The sequence below is a fragment of the Populus trichocarpa genome, chromosome 2 (genome assembly GCF_000002775.5).
Source record: "Populus trichocarpa isolate Nisqually-1 chromosome 2, P.trichocarpa_v4.1, whole genome shotgun sequence".
Classification (NCBI taxonomy): Eukaryota; Viridiplantae; Streptophyta; class Magnoliopsida; order Malpighiales; family Salicaceae; genus Populus; species Populus trichocarpa.
The window spans coordinates 14,746,888-14,762,701 of record NC_037286.2 but is presented as its reverse complement, the minus strand read 5'-3'; the positions used below and the strand labels follow the sequence as shown (position 1 = coordinate 14,762,701).

At 35.2% G+C, this 15,814-nt stretch overlaps 2 protein-coding genes across 5 annotated transcripts; one reads left to right on the top strand and one right to left on the bottom strand.

Annotated features, from left to right (window-relative positions):
- The first annotated feature begins 303 nt into the window (after positions 1-303).
- On the top strand, positions 304-2,484 carry LOC7478831 (transcription factor MYB61). The gene is made up of 3 exons (XM_002302666.4): positions 304-645; positions 779-908; positions 1,007-2,484. Exons 1-3 carry the CDS (start codon positions 513-515, stop codon positions 2,136-2,138), a joined length of 1,395 nt encoding a protein of 464 aa, XP_002302702.1. The 5' UTR covers positions 304-512; the 3' UTR covers positions 2,139-2,484.
- A 9,173-nt stretch (positions 2,485-11,657) lies between these two features.
- On the bottom strand, positions 11,658-15,814 carry LOC7487772 (uncharacterized). Of its 4 annotated transcripts, none has more exons than XR_002980253.2 (5): positions 15,642-15,814; positions 14,741-14,927; positions 13,480-13,637; positions 12,753-12,942; positions 11,658-12,168 (listed from the first exon to the last, which is right to left on the bottom strand). XR_002980253.2 is itself a non-coding variant. In XM_052450289.1 (4 exons), exons 2-4 carry the CDS (start codon positions 14,907-14,909, stop codon positions 12,835-12,837), a joined length of 435 nt encoding a protein of 144 aa, XP_052306249.1. In that variant the 5' UTR covers positions 14,910-14,927; positions 15,642-15,814; the 3' UTR covers positions 12,514-12,834. The 4 variants fall into 4 exon arrangements, 1 of the variants encoding a protein (XP_052306249.1); XR_002980254.2 differs by having other exon boundaries at positions 11,658-12,008; XR_008058449.1 differs by lacking the exon at positions 15,642-15,814 and having other exon boundaries at positions 14,741-15,165.

Sequence of the window (15,814 nt, the reverse complement as noted above, 5' to 3'; positions counted from 1 at the left end):
ACAAGCATAGGTTATTATCAACCATTGTTTAAATTTCGTCCAAAACATATAATACAATCAATGAGATGCCCCACCATTTTTGCAAAAGACATTATTTTTTAGGCCCCCTCTGATTAGACGTATGTATGCAACTCAGGCTGTACTGGTAATTCATTTCCACTTCCTGACAACAAAATGAAATACATAATCATCAAAAAAAGAAAATGAAAATAATATTAAGGGAGCAGAGAGAAATGGAGAGGTGACTTTAACACCTTATAGATGGTGACTTATCTCTCTTGAAGGCTACCCCTTATATTAACTCAACTCCCTTTCTCCGCTGATGCTTCATTTTTCCTGGCCTCTCTCTCTCTCTGCGCTCACATCTTTTCTACTAAAGCGCTCCTTACAAATCCATTTCACAGACATCTGTGTTCATTGCTGACACTTCACCTAGGATTCAACAAAAATTGCTGTTCTAGGAAAGCTATCTTTCATTATCTTTCCCTCATTGCAGGGGAGTCTTTCTCTAAATGGGGAGGCACTCTTGTTGCTACAAGCAGAAGCTACGGAAAGGCCTGTGGTCACCTGAGGAAGATGAGAAACTTTTAAGTCATATTACTAAGTATGGTCATGGTTGTTGGAGTTCTGTCCCAAAGCAAGCTGGTAAGAACAACTTCACTTTGTTCATCACTTTGTTTACGGTATCCTTTGAAACTAAAGTGTGTTTTTGCAATGTTCAGTAAAAAAAGAGTGCCCTGTTGATGGGCATTAATCAGATTTGTATTGAGTTCTTCAGGTTTGCAAAGGTGTGGCAAGAGCTGCAGACTAAGATGGATTAATTACTTAAGGCCTGATTTGAAGAGAGGCACATTCTCACATCTGGAAGAGAACCTCATAATTGAACTTCATGCGGTTCTAGGAAACAGGTATTCTCACTTCCCATAATTAGTTACCCCTCATTTTGAATGTCTTCTTTTTTCTCATGGAAGCTGATACTGTTGAGCTTGTTTATATGAATCCTCAGGTGGTCTCAGATTGCGGCGCAGTTGCCTGGAAGGACTGACAATGAAATAAAGAATCTGTGGAACTCTTGCTTAAAGAAAAAACTTAAGCAGAGAGGCATTGACCCTGTCACCCATAAACCACTTTCTGAGGTTGAAGATGGAGAAGACAAGAATCCAGCTGCCAGTAGAAACCAAGATAAAGCCTCTGCAGTATCCAATACTGAACTCAACCTCCTCAAAGCTGATCATTCTAAGCCATTAGGAGCAAATTTACAAGAAAAAAGATCATCTTCAATTTCTCCTCATGGCAATCAATTGGAGAGGGAAAGTACTTCCAGCTTCAAGGCCATGAATGAAAACAACAACAATACCAATGACCATGGTAACAATAATTTGATGACACCAACAAGCAACAAGGACTTTTTCTTCGATAGGTTTACAGCTTTCCTCCATGAAGGCTCCACGAGTAATTGCCCGCCCTCGGGTTTTGTGGGACATTTCCCTCTTCAGCAATTGAATTATGCATCCAATGCCAGGCTCGCGACGAACTCAATTCCTTCTCTTTGGTTGAGCCAAACCAGTAAAGCTTTTGGCATGAATTGTGAATTCTCTTCGACTATGATACCCTCCATTCCTCCACCAGCTGTAACAAGCTCATTTCTTTCTTCTTCTATGGGCTACAAGCCTTCCATTACTGTTCCACCAGACAATCCTTCATTGCCCTCTTTTACAACCAACAGTTATCGGCCGTGGGAAACCGGTGCTCCCAGCAACAATAGTAACAGCAGTACTGGAAGCAATGGCAGTACTGAGCTGCAAAGCAACAGCTCCTTCTTTGAGAACACCATCTTTTCTTGGGGATTAGGAGACTGTAGCTCAACAGAAAAGGAGGCACAGAACCACTTGATTGGAAGCCAACAGGAGGACATCAGGTGGCCTGAATATCTTCAAAATCCATTGCTCATGGCTGCTTCTTTGCAAAATCAAAATCAGCAATCCTTGTACAATGAGATAAAAACAGAAACACATCTCCTAACAGAAAATCCAAGTGGTATGTGGCCTGATAACCAGCAGGAACAGGAACCTTTACAGAATCCTGATATATGTCCGAAAGATATGCAGAGAATCACAGCATCTTATGGATATGTTTAGCTTGCATTGGTACATGGAGCCTCAATTTAGACGAAATATTAATTAGAGAGGCTTGAACAGAAGCTTTTTTTCATTTACAGGTGTGCGTGCCATAGATTTTTCTCTTGTACATAGGTCTGATACAGTTAAAACATTTCTTAACCTCTGGTTTTGGAATAGTTGTGAGCAAAACAAATCCTTTTTTGTCAGCTTTTTTACTTCTGGGTGTGGGGTAGAATTGCAGAATAAGGCTACTACTTCTTGTGTATGTTCTCTTCTTTGCCTCATTGCATATTCATCATCATGTTGCAATTCTCTCTGTAAACAATCCAAAACAAACGTTATTTGTCAAAGGGTTTTTTTTCAATCTTTCTTCTTAGTGCAGCATGAGTGAATATCTGACCATCCTTTTCAAATTGGATAATTTAGTTTTTTTTTCCATTTATCCAAAACCTTCCTCTAGGAATTGGTAAATTGATAATCAGGTGAACCTGAAATCTTTTTCTCCTGTATATATCACTATCCTCGATCGGCCCCGGGAGACAACTGATACTAATCACTTGAACAGCTGCATTTGTTCACTTTTTTCTGCCTACAATTTAAAGAGCACAGCGCTTGCAATACGTCTCATTCCTTCAAGACTCAAGAAACCATTCCTCCCCGCTCCCCTTTTCATTTGCATGCGCGCGCCCCACACACAAACACACGCAATGAACATAATCACACATGTGAAAGTGTGCAGATTAATATGGCTGAAGAAGAGAAGAGGTGAGGGTACCATTTAATAATAGAAGCAAATTAGGAAAGGGAAACAGAGAGTTCTTCACTTTCTAGTCCGTACATGGGGGATAATGACTGTCAATCTAACAAGGGCCATATGTATATGTACATATGCTCATGACCTCTAGCTTTCTTAAAACACTAACATTATCTTAAAAAAAACATTTTATATGTAAAGCAAGAAACTTCCAATTCATGTGTAAAGATCTGTCAAGTCTATAGTGAATTAAAGAAGAAATTTTATATCTGTACACGCACATATATAGCAAATCACTGTCATCTACTTGTCAGCATTCTGCAGAGAGTTGTCCTTTTACGATACTGGTCCAACGCACAACTGATACACTGATATGAGACTACACACATTTTCATTACCGTTTATTGGCCGCCGTTGAAATTTGCTTGGGATTTAAGAAACGAGCCTGTAGAGTTAAAATCAGTTGAAAATGCTAGGGCTCCTTCCTTCCTTCCTTCCTTCCTTCCTTCCTCGGAAGTCATGATGAGAAGGATCATATTGTTGACGTAAGGGTGAGGTCCGTGAGGAAAGGAGGAGGAAACTCCCTTGCTAACCAAAAGAGATCGATATCTTGATAGCACTTGTATATATCAACTTCAGAACACAAGCACACTTTCCAGTTGTTTCTACCTTTTCATAGGCAGCAAGTTCATAAGATCAGCTAGAGGGATTGGAGGAAATTGATGGGAAATTAACATTCAAATGAAAATCACTAGTTACATTGATGGGTCTGGATAAAAGGAAGGGCAAACTTTCTCTCATCAGAATTCCAATGATTAATGGACAACAGAACTAGTTGTGGACTGGATTGGACTGGGTCAGAGGAGGACCCACTATAGACATATAATCCTTCTTACGTGACTCGAAGCGAGCCGAGGAAGATAATCCTTTCCGCAGCCGCATGGACAGCCATGCCCTCCTCCACTCTCAGCTCAGCAGATGGATCATCAAATGAGCAGGCCAAATTATTGGGCCTTTTTGTTTCATCTGTGAATTCTTTCAAACTAATAATTGATGGGTGACCACCGTTCAATTATTTGCCCTTGGAATTTGGCTCTAACACATACTCCCCACCGTCCCATTTCTTTCCCCAAGGCCACAGCACTGCAGGCCTTCATTAATTAGTTTAGCTCAGTACTCTCTGCCAGTAAAAGCATCTATATATATATATATATATATATATATATATATATATATATATATATATATATATATATATATAGCACAAGGGCATACATTAAAATGTTGATAAGGGACAATATAGTAATATATGTTATATTTAATTTTTTTTTTAATTGATATGCTTTCCATTTGTTGGGAGTTCCTTAGAGCTCATACTAACTTCAAGAAATGTGGTTCATTCTTAAATTATTGACAGTAGAACGAACAATATTCTATAGAAAATAGAATTATTCGCAGTTTTGGACCATAAAAGAAAAAATAAATAAATAAACGAATTATTTCCAGTTATGCAATCCAATTATTGAGGAAATGACTGAATGGCAATAAGATAAAACAATTGTCAGGAAATTACGAAGTCAATACTATCCAACCAAAAAAAAAAGACCTCCAGTCCTTGATTTGACTTTCAAATTTACAAGAATTTCAAATCCCCAATTATTTTGTTTTCTTTTCGGGGAAACCTCTAATTAAAGTCGAAGAACACTCAGGATACTAAAATTATGATTTGTGAGAATAGTTGTAGTAATTTTTTAAAGTGGTTTTTAATTAGAAATATATTAAAATAATATTTTTTTATTTTTTTAAAATTATTTTTGATATTAGCGTATTAAAATGATCTGAAAACACCAAAAAATATTAATTTGAAGTAAAGAAAAAAATAATAAAATTAATTTTTTTAAAAATATTTTTGAAATGCAAAAACAAACAGGTTTTAATGAATTTATTATTATTATTATTATTATTATTATTCTTAAAATAATTATCTTCTTTCATAATAATAATAATAATAATAATAATAATAATTTTCTTCCTCTGACTACCATTCTTGCTTTGCCACTCAATTTTCTTATAACCATTTCTGAACTTCAGGCCATGTGATGGAGTGGCGTTAAGATCCAATCAAAAGACAGAAACGGAAAAAGAATTGTCAAAGAGTTTAAATTTGAAGAAGAGGGAAACGTGCTGAAATTGTCGAGTGGAGAAAAGGATAACCATTATTATTAATTTTAGTGCAGTATGTGAGAGATTCATTGTAGATTCAAATAGTATAATTACTATTTTGCCTTTCATTTCTCTTAACAATTATATTGGCACCGAGGATAAAGCTATTTTTCATAGAATCCAAGAATTGATCGGGATAAAATTGTCATTCTGTATATTTTATGCACAGTAAAAATACTATATTGCCTCTAAGGCTCAAAAGATTTGGTTTTCAGTTCAATAGCGTTTGCCTCTTGACATGTTTATTTGTATAGTGAAAAAGTCTGAGAAATATTAACCTTTGAGTGAGGAGTTGTTATGCCTTTGCATACTTTATGTACAGTAAAATTTCACTTTTGTCCTTTGAGTTTGATAAATTAAAGGCTATTTGGAAGGGTATTTTTGTATTTGTATCATGGTTTTTTTTTTTGTAATATTCGTATGCCCTTAGGATCGTTTTAGTAATTTGCATTATCATTATATTAATAAATTGATAAAGTTAGCCCACGCGTGCCATGCATGCATAGGCGCATCATCACTCCTCGCTCTATTCAGGAAGCGCATGAGGGCACATACGGTGGTAAAAAAAAAGCTGATCGCCTATTCACTCGACACGGAAGGTGGCAGATCATCTTTTAGGTTGGCTTGTGTTGTCATTTGAGCGGCGGTTCGACGTCGATTGATCTTTTTCTTCCTCCCTTTTTTTTTCTCTCTCTCATGCATCGGTATACGTGCAGAGCTTTGACAAATTCAATTGTGTCCTCCGATTTAAATTTATTTTAGGTTTGGTCCTCATTCTTTTGATTTCTATTTTTGTTAGATTTGATGATTTTTTAAGTTTGTTTTGTTTTTAATTTGTCCTTAATCATTTAATCTAACTAGATTTTTTTATATATATAAAATCTAGTTCTCATTTTTTTTATTGCTATTTTTTTTTCCTTTTTTCCTTTTTATTTTTATTATGTTATTGGGAGTTTGATTTAATTTTGTTTGGTTTCCAATTTAGGTCATCATTTTTTTTATTACTCATTTTTTTTTTATCCTTTTCTTCATTTATTTTGTTTTCAATTTAGTCCTTAGTTTCTTTCAATTATTTTTGTCAATTATTTAGTCTTCATTGTTTTAATTTTAGTTATTTTAAATTTTTATTTTTTTATGGTTTGAAATTTTTCTTTGTGGTTTTTTCATGTTTGCTTTTTACAGGGTGATCTTAGTTTCATAACCTAGTCCACCAGTTTCAACGATGAACCCAGTTTAAGTTCGATCTTTTTTAGGTTTTTTAATTTTTAATTTTGTTTTCATCATTTGACATTGAATTGTTTGGTCTTGAGCTTTTTAATTTGTTTTGCTTTCCTTTTTGTTGGGTTATCCCTGCCTTATATCTCAGATTGAAAGTTAGTTGAGTTAACCTAGGTTGGCTTGTTTTTTTTTAAAATTATTTTTTTTCTTTTCCATTGAATTATTGACCCTTAAGCGTGTTTTATTAAATATTATTTAAAAACAAATGCACGCGTGATGGGTTATCCCGAGTGCAGGGTGGTAAAATTAACTCGAGTTAGCTTGCATTTTCTTACTAAGTTTTTTTTATTTAACTTTGGTATTTTTTTTGCTAAGTGCTTCTTTTGAAGGTCTGAATTTTGTTTCCTTGATTTTTTTATGGGTTTTTATTTTTTAATTTCATCGTTTTGCATGAAATAATTTGCCCCTGAGTTTTGTCATTTTTTCGGTTTTCTTTCTGTTTGGTTATTACGATGGTGGGTTGGTAAAGTTAACTCGGGTTACCTTGGGGTTTTTTTTATTGAACTTTGTTTTGTTTGCTAGGTGCTTCTTTTGAATTTTTTTTATCCTTATCTCATATTGCGGGTTGTGAGTTTATCAAGTTAGGCCGAGTTGACTCGGGTTCGCTTCTTCGGCATTAAATTTTTAGATTTTTTTTCATCTTTGACTTTAGGTTATTAGGTGTTGAACTTTGCAATTTCTTTTTGATTTTCTTTCTGCGTGTTATTTCAGTCTTATATCGTGAGTCATGCTTTGGTAAATTTAACCCGATTTGTCTCGTGTTATCATCGTTTGAATATTATTCTTTTGCCTTGAGAAAATTTAGGCAAGCCCGCGGTATAGCGCGAGTCACTTGTCTAGTTCTCTACTAAATAATAACACATCGTTTTGTCTGAAACGCTTCACCTCACTTACTTGTTACGCATTATTTTGTTTAATATTACAGTTTTTAGTAATGCTAAATATGTGGAAAGAAAGCTGATTTTCTTTTTTTTTATTCTCTTCTACAATGCCTAGGATGTTATATATGCAACAAATTACAACAAAATACATGATTATGAAAGAATGATGAATTGATCAGTGCAATCTCTCTCTCTCTCTCACTCCCTTTCTTCTTCTTCTTTTATGTGATTTCAGTACAACCTCCATTGTAGGCCACTACCAAACATAGCTTTGTATTTCAGCCACTCTTGGGTTTTGTTCAGGCTGGTTCTATTACAGTGTTACTCGCAAGAAGTGGTATTAAAGTCATTGATCTTCGGACACAAGCTATTGCTCATAACACCAGGTCCTAAGATCTCAGAAGGTTAGAGGAATCATTGGAAGCTGCGAACAATAAACAATCACAAAAATACAAGCAAGTTATGAAATCACTAGAAGTTACCAAGTTTGTTAAAGAAACTAAGTTTAAAAAGCTCGAAGAACTCATTAGTGGGTTGTCCCACCAGCAAAACACTCTTTTACAGAAGTTAGAACATACTCCTAGTGAGCCCAACACTAAAAGTGACTATCTAGCATTCAACCAAGAGGATCTTGTTACAAAATCAGGTTAGGCTTGTGATGGTAGCTACTCCACCTATAAGGTACACAAACCCAAAAGAGACTTTTCTAATTTTGATGGTGATGATGTGTATAAGTGGTTATATAAATGTAATCAATATTTTAATATAAAAGAGATTGTTAAGGCTAAAAATCTTAAGTAAACTTTCTACTATCTAGATGGAATGGCCTCGTATTAGCACCAGAACTTTATGAAAAAAAGCAAAAGTGATCAAAGGGTGACTTGGGGTGAATATGTAGAGGCAATATGTTGTCGGTTTGGGGGTTAGAATGATCCACTAGAAGAGCTTAAGGATCTTAGATAGATGAGAGATTTGGAAAGTTACATTATGGACTTTGACATACTATGGAATAAGGCTGAAATCAGTGAGAAGCAAGCCTTGATATTTTTATTAGCAGGATTAGAAGTGAAAATCAATAACTTAGTTAAGATGTTTGAACCTAAAATCTTAAATCAAGCCTACAACCTGACATGTTTATAAGACAACACTTTAGCTTATAGAAGATTTCACCAAAATTACAATACACTTGCCTCATTAAACACCAACCAAACAACTCAATCTAGGCCTAGCAATAATAATAATAATAAACCTTATAAAATTTCACCTATGTTAATCTATAATAATCTTAAACAATCACAAAACAACCTATTACCCACTTCTAACCCACATCTCCTATACAAACCTACCATGAAACCCATTAAATTTGTGAGGAATAATGAGTTAGATTAGAGGAAAGCCAAGGGGTTGTGTTTTTGGTGTGATGAAAGATATGTACCAAGCCATGAATGTAGAAATAAGAAACTATATTCCTTGTGTATAATGGATGGTGATGGTAAGGAGATAGGTGACGGTAAGATTATTATTGAGGAAGAACCTAGTCTTGAAAAAGTGACCCCTCACATATCTATCAATACATTGAAATGATTTACTAGTTTCCACACTCTTGAGATGATTGGTAAGGTGGATAAACACCTATTTTTTTTATTATGGTAAACTCATGAAGTACCCATAACTTCATTGACTCCAACATAGCCATCAAGTTATAATGCGACCTTAGAATAATCAAGCTATAAACAATGGAGGCAGTTAATGGGGGAACAATGTTGTTTATAATTGTTTACAAGAATTTTAAGTGGAAAATACAGGGGAAAAATTTCATAACTAATATATTCATTGTTGAACTGAATAGTTATGATGGTTAGCAACTTTAAAAGACATTGTATCAAATTACAATGAGATGTGGATGTCTCTTAATTGGTAATGGTAGGAAGTGATGATCAAGGGGGATAATCCCATCAAGTTACAGATTATTAGATTTGAAAAGTTCAATAGTCTACTAGACAATTCTACTCGAATAGCAGAGGTCAACTTTTACAGCCTAAGACTAATTTCAGAAGTGGGTGATGACTTGCATTTGATGTTTGTTACCTTCTCACCTAACACCGAAGGGAACCTTGCTCTAGAACTAATACTGAAAACATATCAAAACCTATTTAAAGAACCTAGAGGCTTACCACCACCAAGGCTACAAGATCATTCAACTCCTCTGAAAGATGAAATTAATTTGAGGCTTTACAAACACTTTAGACTCCAAAAAGATGTGGTAAAGAAGATGGTGTCTGAAATGTTAGAATATAGGATTATACAACCAAGTTATAGTTTTTTTGCTTCCTTAATTGTCTTAATGAAGAAAAGAGACAATTCATGGAGACTTTGTGTGGATCACAAAGCATAAACTCATAATCAATAAAAAAAATATTATATACCTCTGATTGATGAATTACTAGAATAATTAGTAGGCACAACTTTCTTTTCTAAGATTGATTTAAGGGCTAACTACCATCAAATTAGAATAAGTCACGAGGATATTTCTAAGACTGCATTCATAACTTATAATAGCCATTATGAATTTTTTGTTATATATTTTGGCTTAACCAATGCTCCAACCAGTTTCCAAAATTTGATGATTGAAGTCTCTCGTAAGCATCTCAGGAAGTTTGTCTTAGTAATACTTTGATGATATTTTAATCTATAACCAAACTTCCAATGACCACCTAAGACATCTACAAATTGTGTTTGAGTTGCTATGGTCGCATAAATTGGTTGCTAAAAATAGTAAGTGTATTTTCTGTAGTGACACAGTAGAGTACTTTGGGCATATTATCTCTAAGATAAGGGTGGCTACTAACCTCAAAAAAATACAGGCAATAGTGGACTGATAAATTTCCAACACCATCAAACAACTTAGAGGGTTCTTGGAGCTAACTGGTTACTATAAATTTTTTGTTAAAGACTATGGTTCTATATATAAAACCTTAACTAAGTTACTTAAAAAATATGGGTTTGAATAGGAATGAAGAAGCTACTCCAGCCTTTAGACTTTTTAAGAAAGTCATGACTAAACCACTTGTTCTAACATTGCCAGATTTGAATAAATTATTTATCGTAGAGTTTGATGCTTCAAGTGTGGTATAAGGGTAGTTCATATGCAAAAAGGACTTATAGACTTTATAGCAAGCCTCTAGATCCCAAGCAACAAGTATTGTTTGAGTATGAAAGGGAAATGCTGACAATATTCCATGTTGTAACCAAGTGGAGACATTGTTTATGGGGCAGACATTTCAAAATCAAGACAAACCATGTCATCCTGAAGTATTTATTGGACCAAATGGTAACTTTTCCCTCTCAATACTTGTGGCTAGCTGAATTGATGGGTTATGACTATGAAATTGAGTATAAAAAAGAAAGAGAAAATATAGCCGTTGGTACACTTTCTAGAATCACTTGTATAAAGCTATGTACTTTGGGGTTATCTACCATTTCAACCAATCTTATAGAAGAAATCAAAGCCTCATAAGTGAAGGATAAGATAGTATAGGTTATTATCCAAGACCTTCACTAGGATCCTACATTCTATTTTCACTATAAATGGGTCAATAACCACTTTAACATGAAGGGAAGGTTTGGTTGGTAATGATCCTATATTGCATCAGAAACTAATATCATTTTATTATGATATTGCTATGGGAAGGCATCCAGGTGTCATTGTTACTAGTAAGAGTGTGAAAAAGTTATTCTAATAGAAGGAGCAATAGAAGCATATTAAACAGTTAATGAGAAAATGCCATGTATATTAGAAGAACGAGGGTGAAAATGTACTTCCATTAAAACCATTACAGTCTCTCCCCATTCTACAAGCACCATTCATAGACATTAGTATGGATTTCATCGAAGGCTTGCTTAAATATGATGAAAATGAAATCATTTTGGTGGTGGTGGACTAATTTAGCAAATATGCACACTTTATGGTCTTTAACTCATCTCCACACTGCTTCATCAGAAACTAAGGTTTTTATGGATGGTGTTTACAAGTTACATGGCTTACCAGCTATCATTGTAAGTGACCGAGATCCAATCTTTCTCAGTCAATTCTGAAAACAACTTTTCATCCACCAAGGGATTGATTTACACTACTCTACTGCCTATTACCCTCAGTCTAATGGATAAACTAAGATAATTAACAAGTTTCTAGAGAATTATTTACGAGGTGAATTACCAACAAACTGGATCAAATGGTTATCTTTAGCGGAGTGGTGGTATAACACCAATTTCCATACCTCAACTAAGGCTACTCGCTATAAGGTATTGTATGGGCTTACTCCACCAACTCATATACCCTATTTCCCTAAAGATTATATGGTGGAGGCTGATGATAATTACTTGACTACTAGAGAAGAAATGTTAAGACCAATGTACAATCTGCTCAGCATATGATGGTTCACGTGGAAAACAGAAAAAGGAGTGAAAGAACATATGAAGCAGAAGACCTTGTCTTATATCAAATTGCAACCATATCGATAAAAAAACTATAGCACACAAAATTTCGTAGAAATTGGCATCAAAACACCAGGGTCAATACTTGGATTTGGAGAGAATTGGCTTTGTGGCATATCGTTTGGACCTGCCATCCGTAGCAATACAATCGGTGTTCCATGTGTCACAACTGAAGAAGCATATTGGCAACAAAGTGGTTGAATCTTCTCCACCCCAATTTCCCAAGGCGCCAACTCTTCAACCTCAGGTTGTTCTCAACTGCAGAATGGTTAAAAGGAGTAATAAGGTAGCAACCCAGGTTTTGATTCACTGGAAGAACCAATCCCCATCGGACGCTAATTGGGAATTTGTGGAAGAATTCAATTTCAGGTTTCCTCAGTTCTCCCATGAGGACAAGGTTGAATCGAAAAGGAGAGAACTGTCAAGAGTTTAAGAGGGAAACATACATAAATTATCAAGTGAAAGAGATAACCGTTATTATTTTCAACTAAATAACAACGCATCGTTTTGTCTTAAACACTGCACCTCACTTACCACGCACCATTTTGTTTAATGTTTTAGTATTTAGTAAATGCGCATGTGTGGAAAAAAGGCTGATTTTCTTTGTTTCTTCTTCTCTTCTAGAATGCACAAGCTATTATATATGCATCAAATTGTAACAGAGTGCATGATTATGAAATGAGGAAAGAACAATGAACTAATCAGTGTAATCTCTCTCTCTCCCCTTTTACGTGATTTTAGTACAACCTTCATTCCAGGACACTACCACATAGAGCTTTGTAATTCTTATTATTCTCTTCAACACAGTAATTTCTTAATGCAAGAGAAACTGCTTACAAATGTTCCACGGGATACACCATAATTAGCATTCCTAATTATGTGTTCAGGAGTCACTACCTCCTGCTATACTTTCTCGTAGAAACGAAATACTCCAGAAGTTCACAATAAGAATGCTTGTGATGATAAGACACCAGGTCATTAAACAAAAGGGATGTAGCATACCCAGGAAAATTATAGCAGCATCGCATCCCTCAAATAGACCTCATCCAGTGCCCAGGGGAGCAGAAACAGAAGTTGGGTGTTATCACAATGTATTTATCATCCTCTTCATCTCAGCAGACCTCATGGGATCTAGCTCTTCAATTGCTCTCTCGGTGAGAACATGCTTGATACGACACATTGACTTCCTCACCTGAATTTCATTGTTCATTCACATGGAACAGAATTTCCCATTAGGTTTGTTAGAGCATAAAAGGGGGCAAAACAAAACATGAGTTTGCATCATAAAACTGACATAAGAAATTAAAAGAGAGGCATTATTCCAGTAACCCTTCTTTTACTTGATCGTCTTTGAAAACTATCAAAACACAGGTGAGGGTACATGGCAAGGCAGCTTATAGTTGTCCTAATTCATCTGGCATGAAAGCAAGCTTTTTAGTTTCTAAATGCATTGGCTTCTCTATAGATAACGCAAGGGAGAACAATGGGGAGAAAATGATTATGCAACACAATAAGCCCATGTTTGCATGCATATGAAAAGCCAAATCATTTCGTGGTCTTTCTGATTAGTAAGAAGAATAGGTGAGATTTATTTTTAATGATTCACTGGTTTTAAGGCTAACATATTTAAGTCAGTATTGGTGCAGGGAGATAAAGGAAAGCATTTGAGCTGAGAGCAACAATAATGACACGCTCATATCACTATACAAGCAAAGAAAATTGGATGTACCTTGGGTAAGCGTTCTGGATTGGGAAATCTGAAGTTCTGGGCATGAAGCATCTGGCGTTGAGTCATCAGCATGTTTTTCTCCTTCAACATAACATACCATAACTTATGAAGATCATCCCAAGCCTTTATGCGTAGTTCAGAAGCTTTCCAACTTCGCCCTGGAGAAGGTACAGGTTAAGAGGAAAACACATTCAGTAAAAATAACTCGTTTTGCTGAGAGGAACAGAACATAGAGTTTTCATAGATAAGACAAAGTTTTCTAAGTTGATTAAAGTACTTTGTATTACACTTGCAAAGAAAATGCCATGACGTGCAGAATAAGAAACCATAAAATTGTCAAAAAGAAAATAATTTACACTTGGGGCATTTTCAGTACATTCAGAGGCAATTTATCTGCGACGTTAATATCATATAAATTGATATTGAGTCTTTGCTCTATCATTCATTCAGGAAACACAAAAACTAGGGTATAAGAACCACCAAGCATGCAAGTGCACAAGTCTAATATAGCAGGCTTCAAAATAATATCAAGTCATGCAAATATGTACTGCTAATTTATCAGTTCAACTGTTCAAGCCAAGAAAACTTTGGACCTTAAAGCACTTGGACTCATGAACTTTTTGTCACACAAATTGAATCGACAATAAAAAAATTGCGGCAAAAATATATAATTGCCCATGCAACAGTTTATTTTATAGTGCTCATTATTACAATCCCACACATCCAATAAAAAAGGTTTCAGAGTAAGCCAGTCCAACAAATGCATCCCAATCTTTCCCAAAATCTTATCTTGATTCCACATGGCTTGTTGTAAGGCCCTTCTATTTCAGCTATGCCTGTAAGTAACACTATATATATTTTAGAACCATGAGCTCCACCAGATTGCCTAATGGGCAAGATGGTAACAAGGAAATAACTCTGGTAAACATTCTAGAAAATGAAGAATATCTTGCATTTATAAAACCATATATGCATCACCTTTGATGACAGAATCAATCACGTGAAAGGTGATCAGTTAGCTACAACCAGAGGCGTTCGATCCTACGTATACATAAATGATTGGATATTATACTGATATTGTGCTTCAATTTTTCCTTTTGTTTTCTTTTCAATTTCTTAATCTTCATGTGTTGAATGCTGCTCTCGTTTCACTAATCAGAAAAGAAACAATAAATTGTTTACCAGCAATATGATGAAATGAAGGGTGGTGTGGTACTCAATTAGTAAAATAAAAGAAGAGAATAAGACCATCATATCATACCGTATACAATCAGTTTATCCTCATCCTGGCTCCTGTCAAACTCAAAGAAGTCCTTAAGCGGGTTATGTCCAGATGTAGCTGTAGCTGCAGCAGCAGCAGCAGAGGCAGCGGGAGTTTCAGATTTAGCAGCAGCAAGGAGTGTCCTCCCAGTAAATCTTGTCAAAAACATGATTGAAAAATCAGATATCTGCGCACACAATTGAGCAAGAAAATGAATTAGGGAAAACCAGAAAATAAAAACAAAGACAAACACTAGAAAACAAATCGTTTGTGGTGATGGGATATATCAACATTTGGGCCTGCATTCACATATTTTGGACCAAATATGCGTTGGCATGCAATTTTATTATCAAAAAATAAATAAATAAAAAGAAAGCCATCTGAGCTTTTAAAACCAAATCATTAAATTTTTCAATTAAAATCCTTCTAATCAACTTAATCAAAATATAAATGAAAGCGGCAGCTGGGATTTATGATGCTTCTGAAATCCAAAATAGATAAGTGTGAATCCCACGTCAAACAGTTAATACAGATTTTTTATTAAGAAATTATCCCAAGTGATTATAAATTTCAACAAAAGTAAAATTATGCCAAACATAAAGCAAACAGAGAACAAGCAAGTGGAATTTTCTCAAAAGCCCAACACAAAACAGACTCTTTTCAAGCATTTTCAAACACAAACGGCAGAATCATCATTAGTTACTTAGAGCCCTAACTGTTCTCGAGTTCCTTTTAAACTGAAAATCATCAATGAGAGATACCGAAACCCAAACGACCCTATAGCTTATTAACTGAGTTAATGACATATTAAGACTCAATTCATGCTTATGAAAGTTCCAATCATATTCGAACAATCACCCATACTTACTCCAAGGCATTTCAAAATCAAAGATATTTGTACCTAAATGCAGTCTCTTAAATCGAATTAGAGCCCTTAAGTCATCCTCTAACTAAATAACTGGTGATGGAAGTGTTATGGCATCAACAGGGGATGCAGGGAAGTCAGTTGAAGAGGCTGGTCGCCGCTTCGGCTGCTGGGGGTACTGGGGTGGCTTTGCAGGACTGAGGTTTTAT

Bases quoted from the DNA above. Each gene is read 5' to 3' on its own strand.
- LOC7478831 (XM_002302666.4), top strand. From the start codon at position 513: ATGGGGAGGCACTCTTGTTGCTACAAGCAGAAGCTACGGAAAGGCCTG. The intron at 646-778 runs GTAAGAACAACT...TGAGTTCTTCAG, and splicing joins TTCTGTCCCAAAGCAAGCTG to GTTTGCAAAGGTGTGGCAAG. The intron at 909-1,006 runs GTATTCTCACTT...ATGAATCCTCAG, and splicing joins CATGCGGTTCTAGGAAACAG to GTGGTCTCAGATTGCGGCGC.
- LOC7487772 (XM_052450289.1), bottom strand. From the start codon at position 14,909: ATGTTTTTGACAAGATTTACTGGGAGGACACTCCTTGCTGCTGCTAAA. The intron at 13,638-14,740 runs GTATGATATGAT...TACCTTCTCCAG, and splicing joins GGATAAACTGATTGTATACG to GGCGAAGTTGGAAAGCTTCT. The intron at 12,943-13,479 runs GTACATCCAATT...AATGAAATTCAG, and splicing joins ATCCAGAACGCTTACCCAAG to GTGAGGAAGTCAATGTGTCG.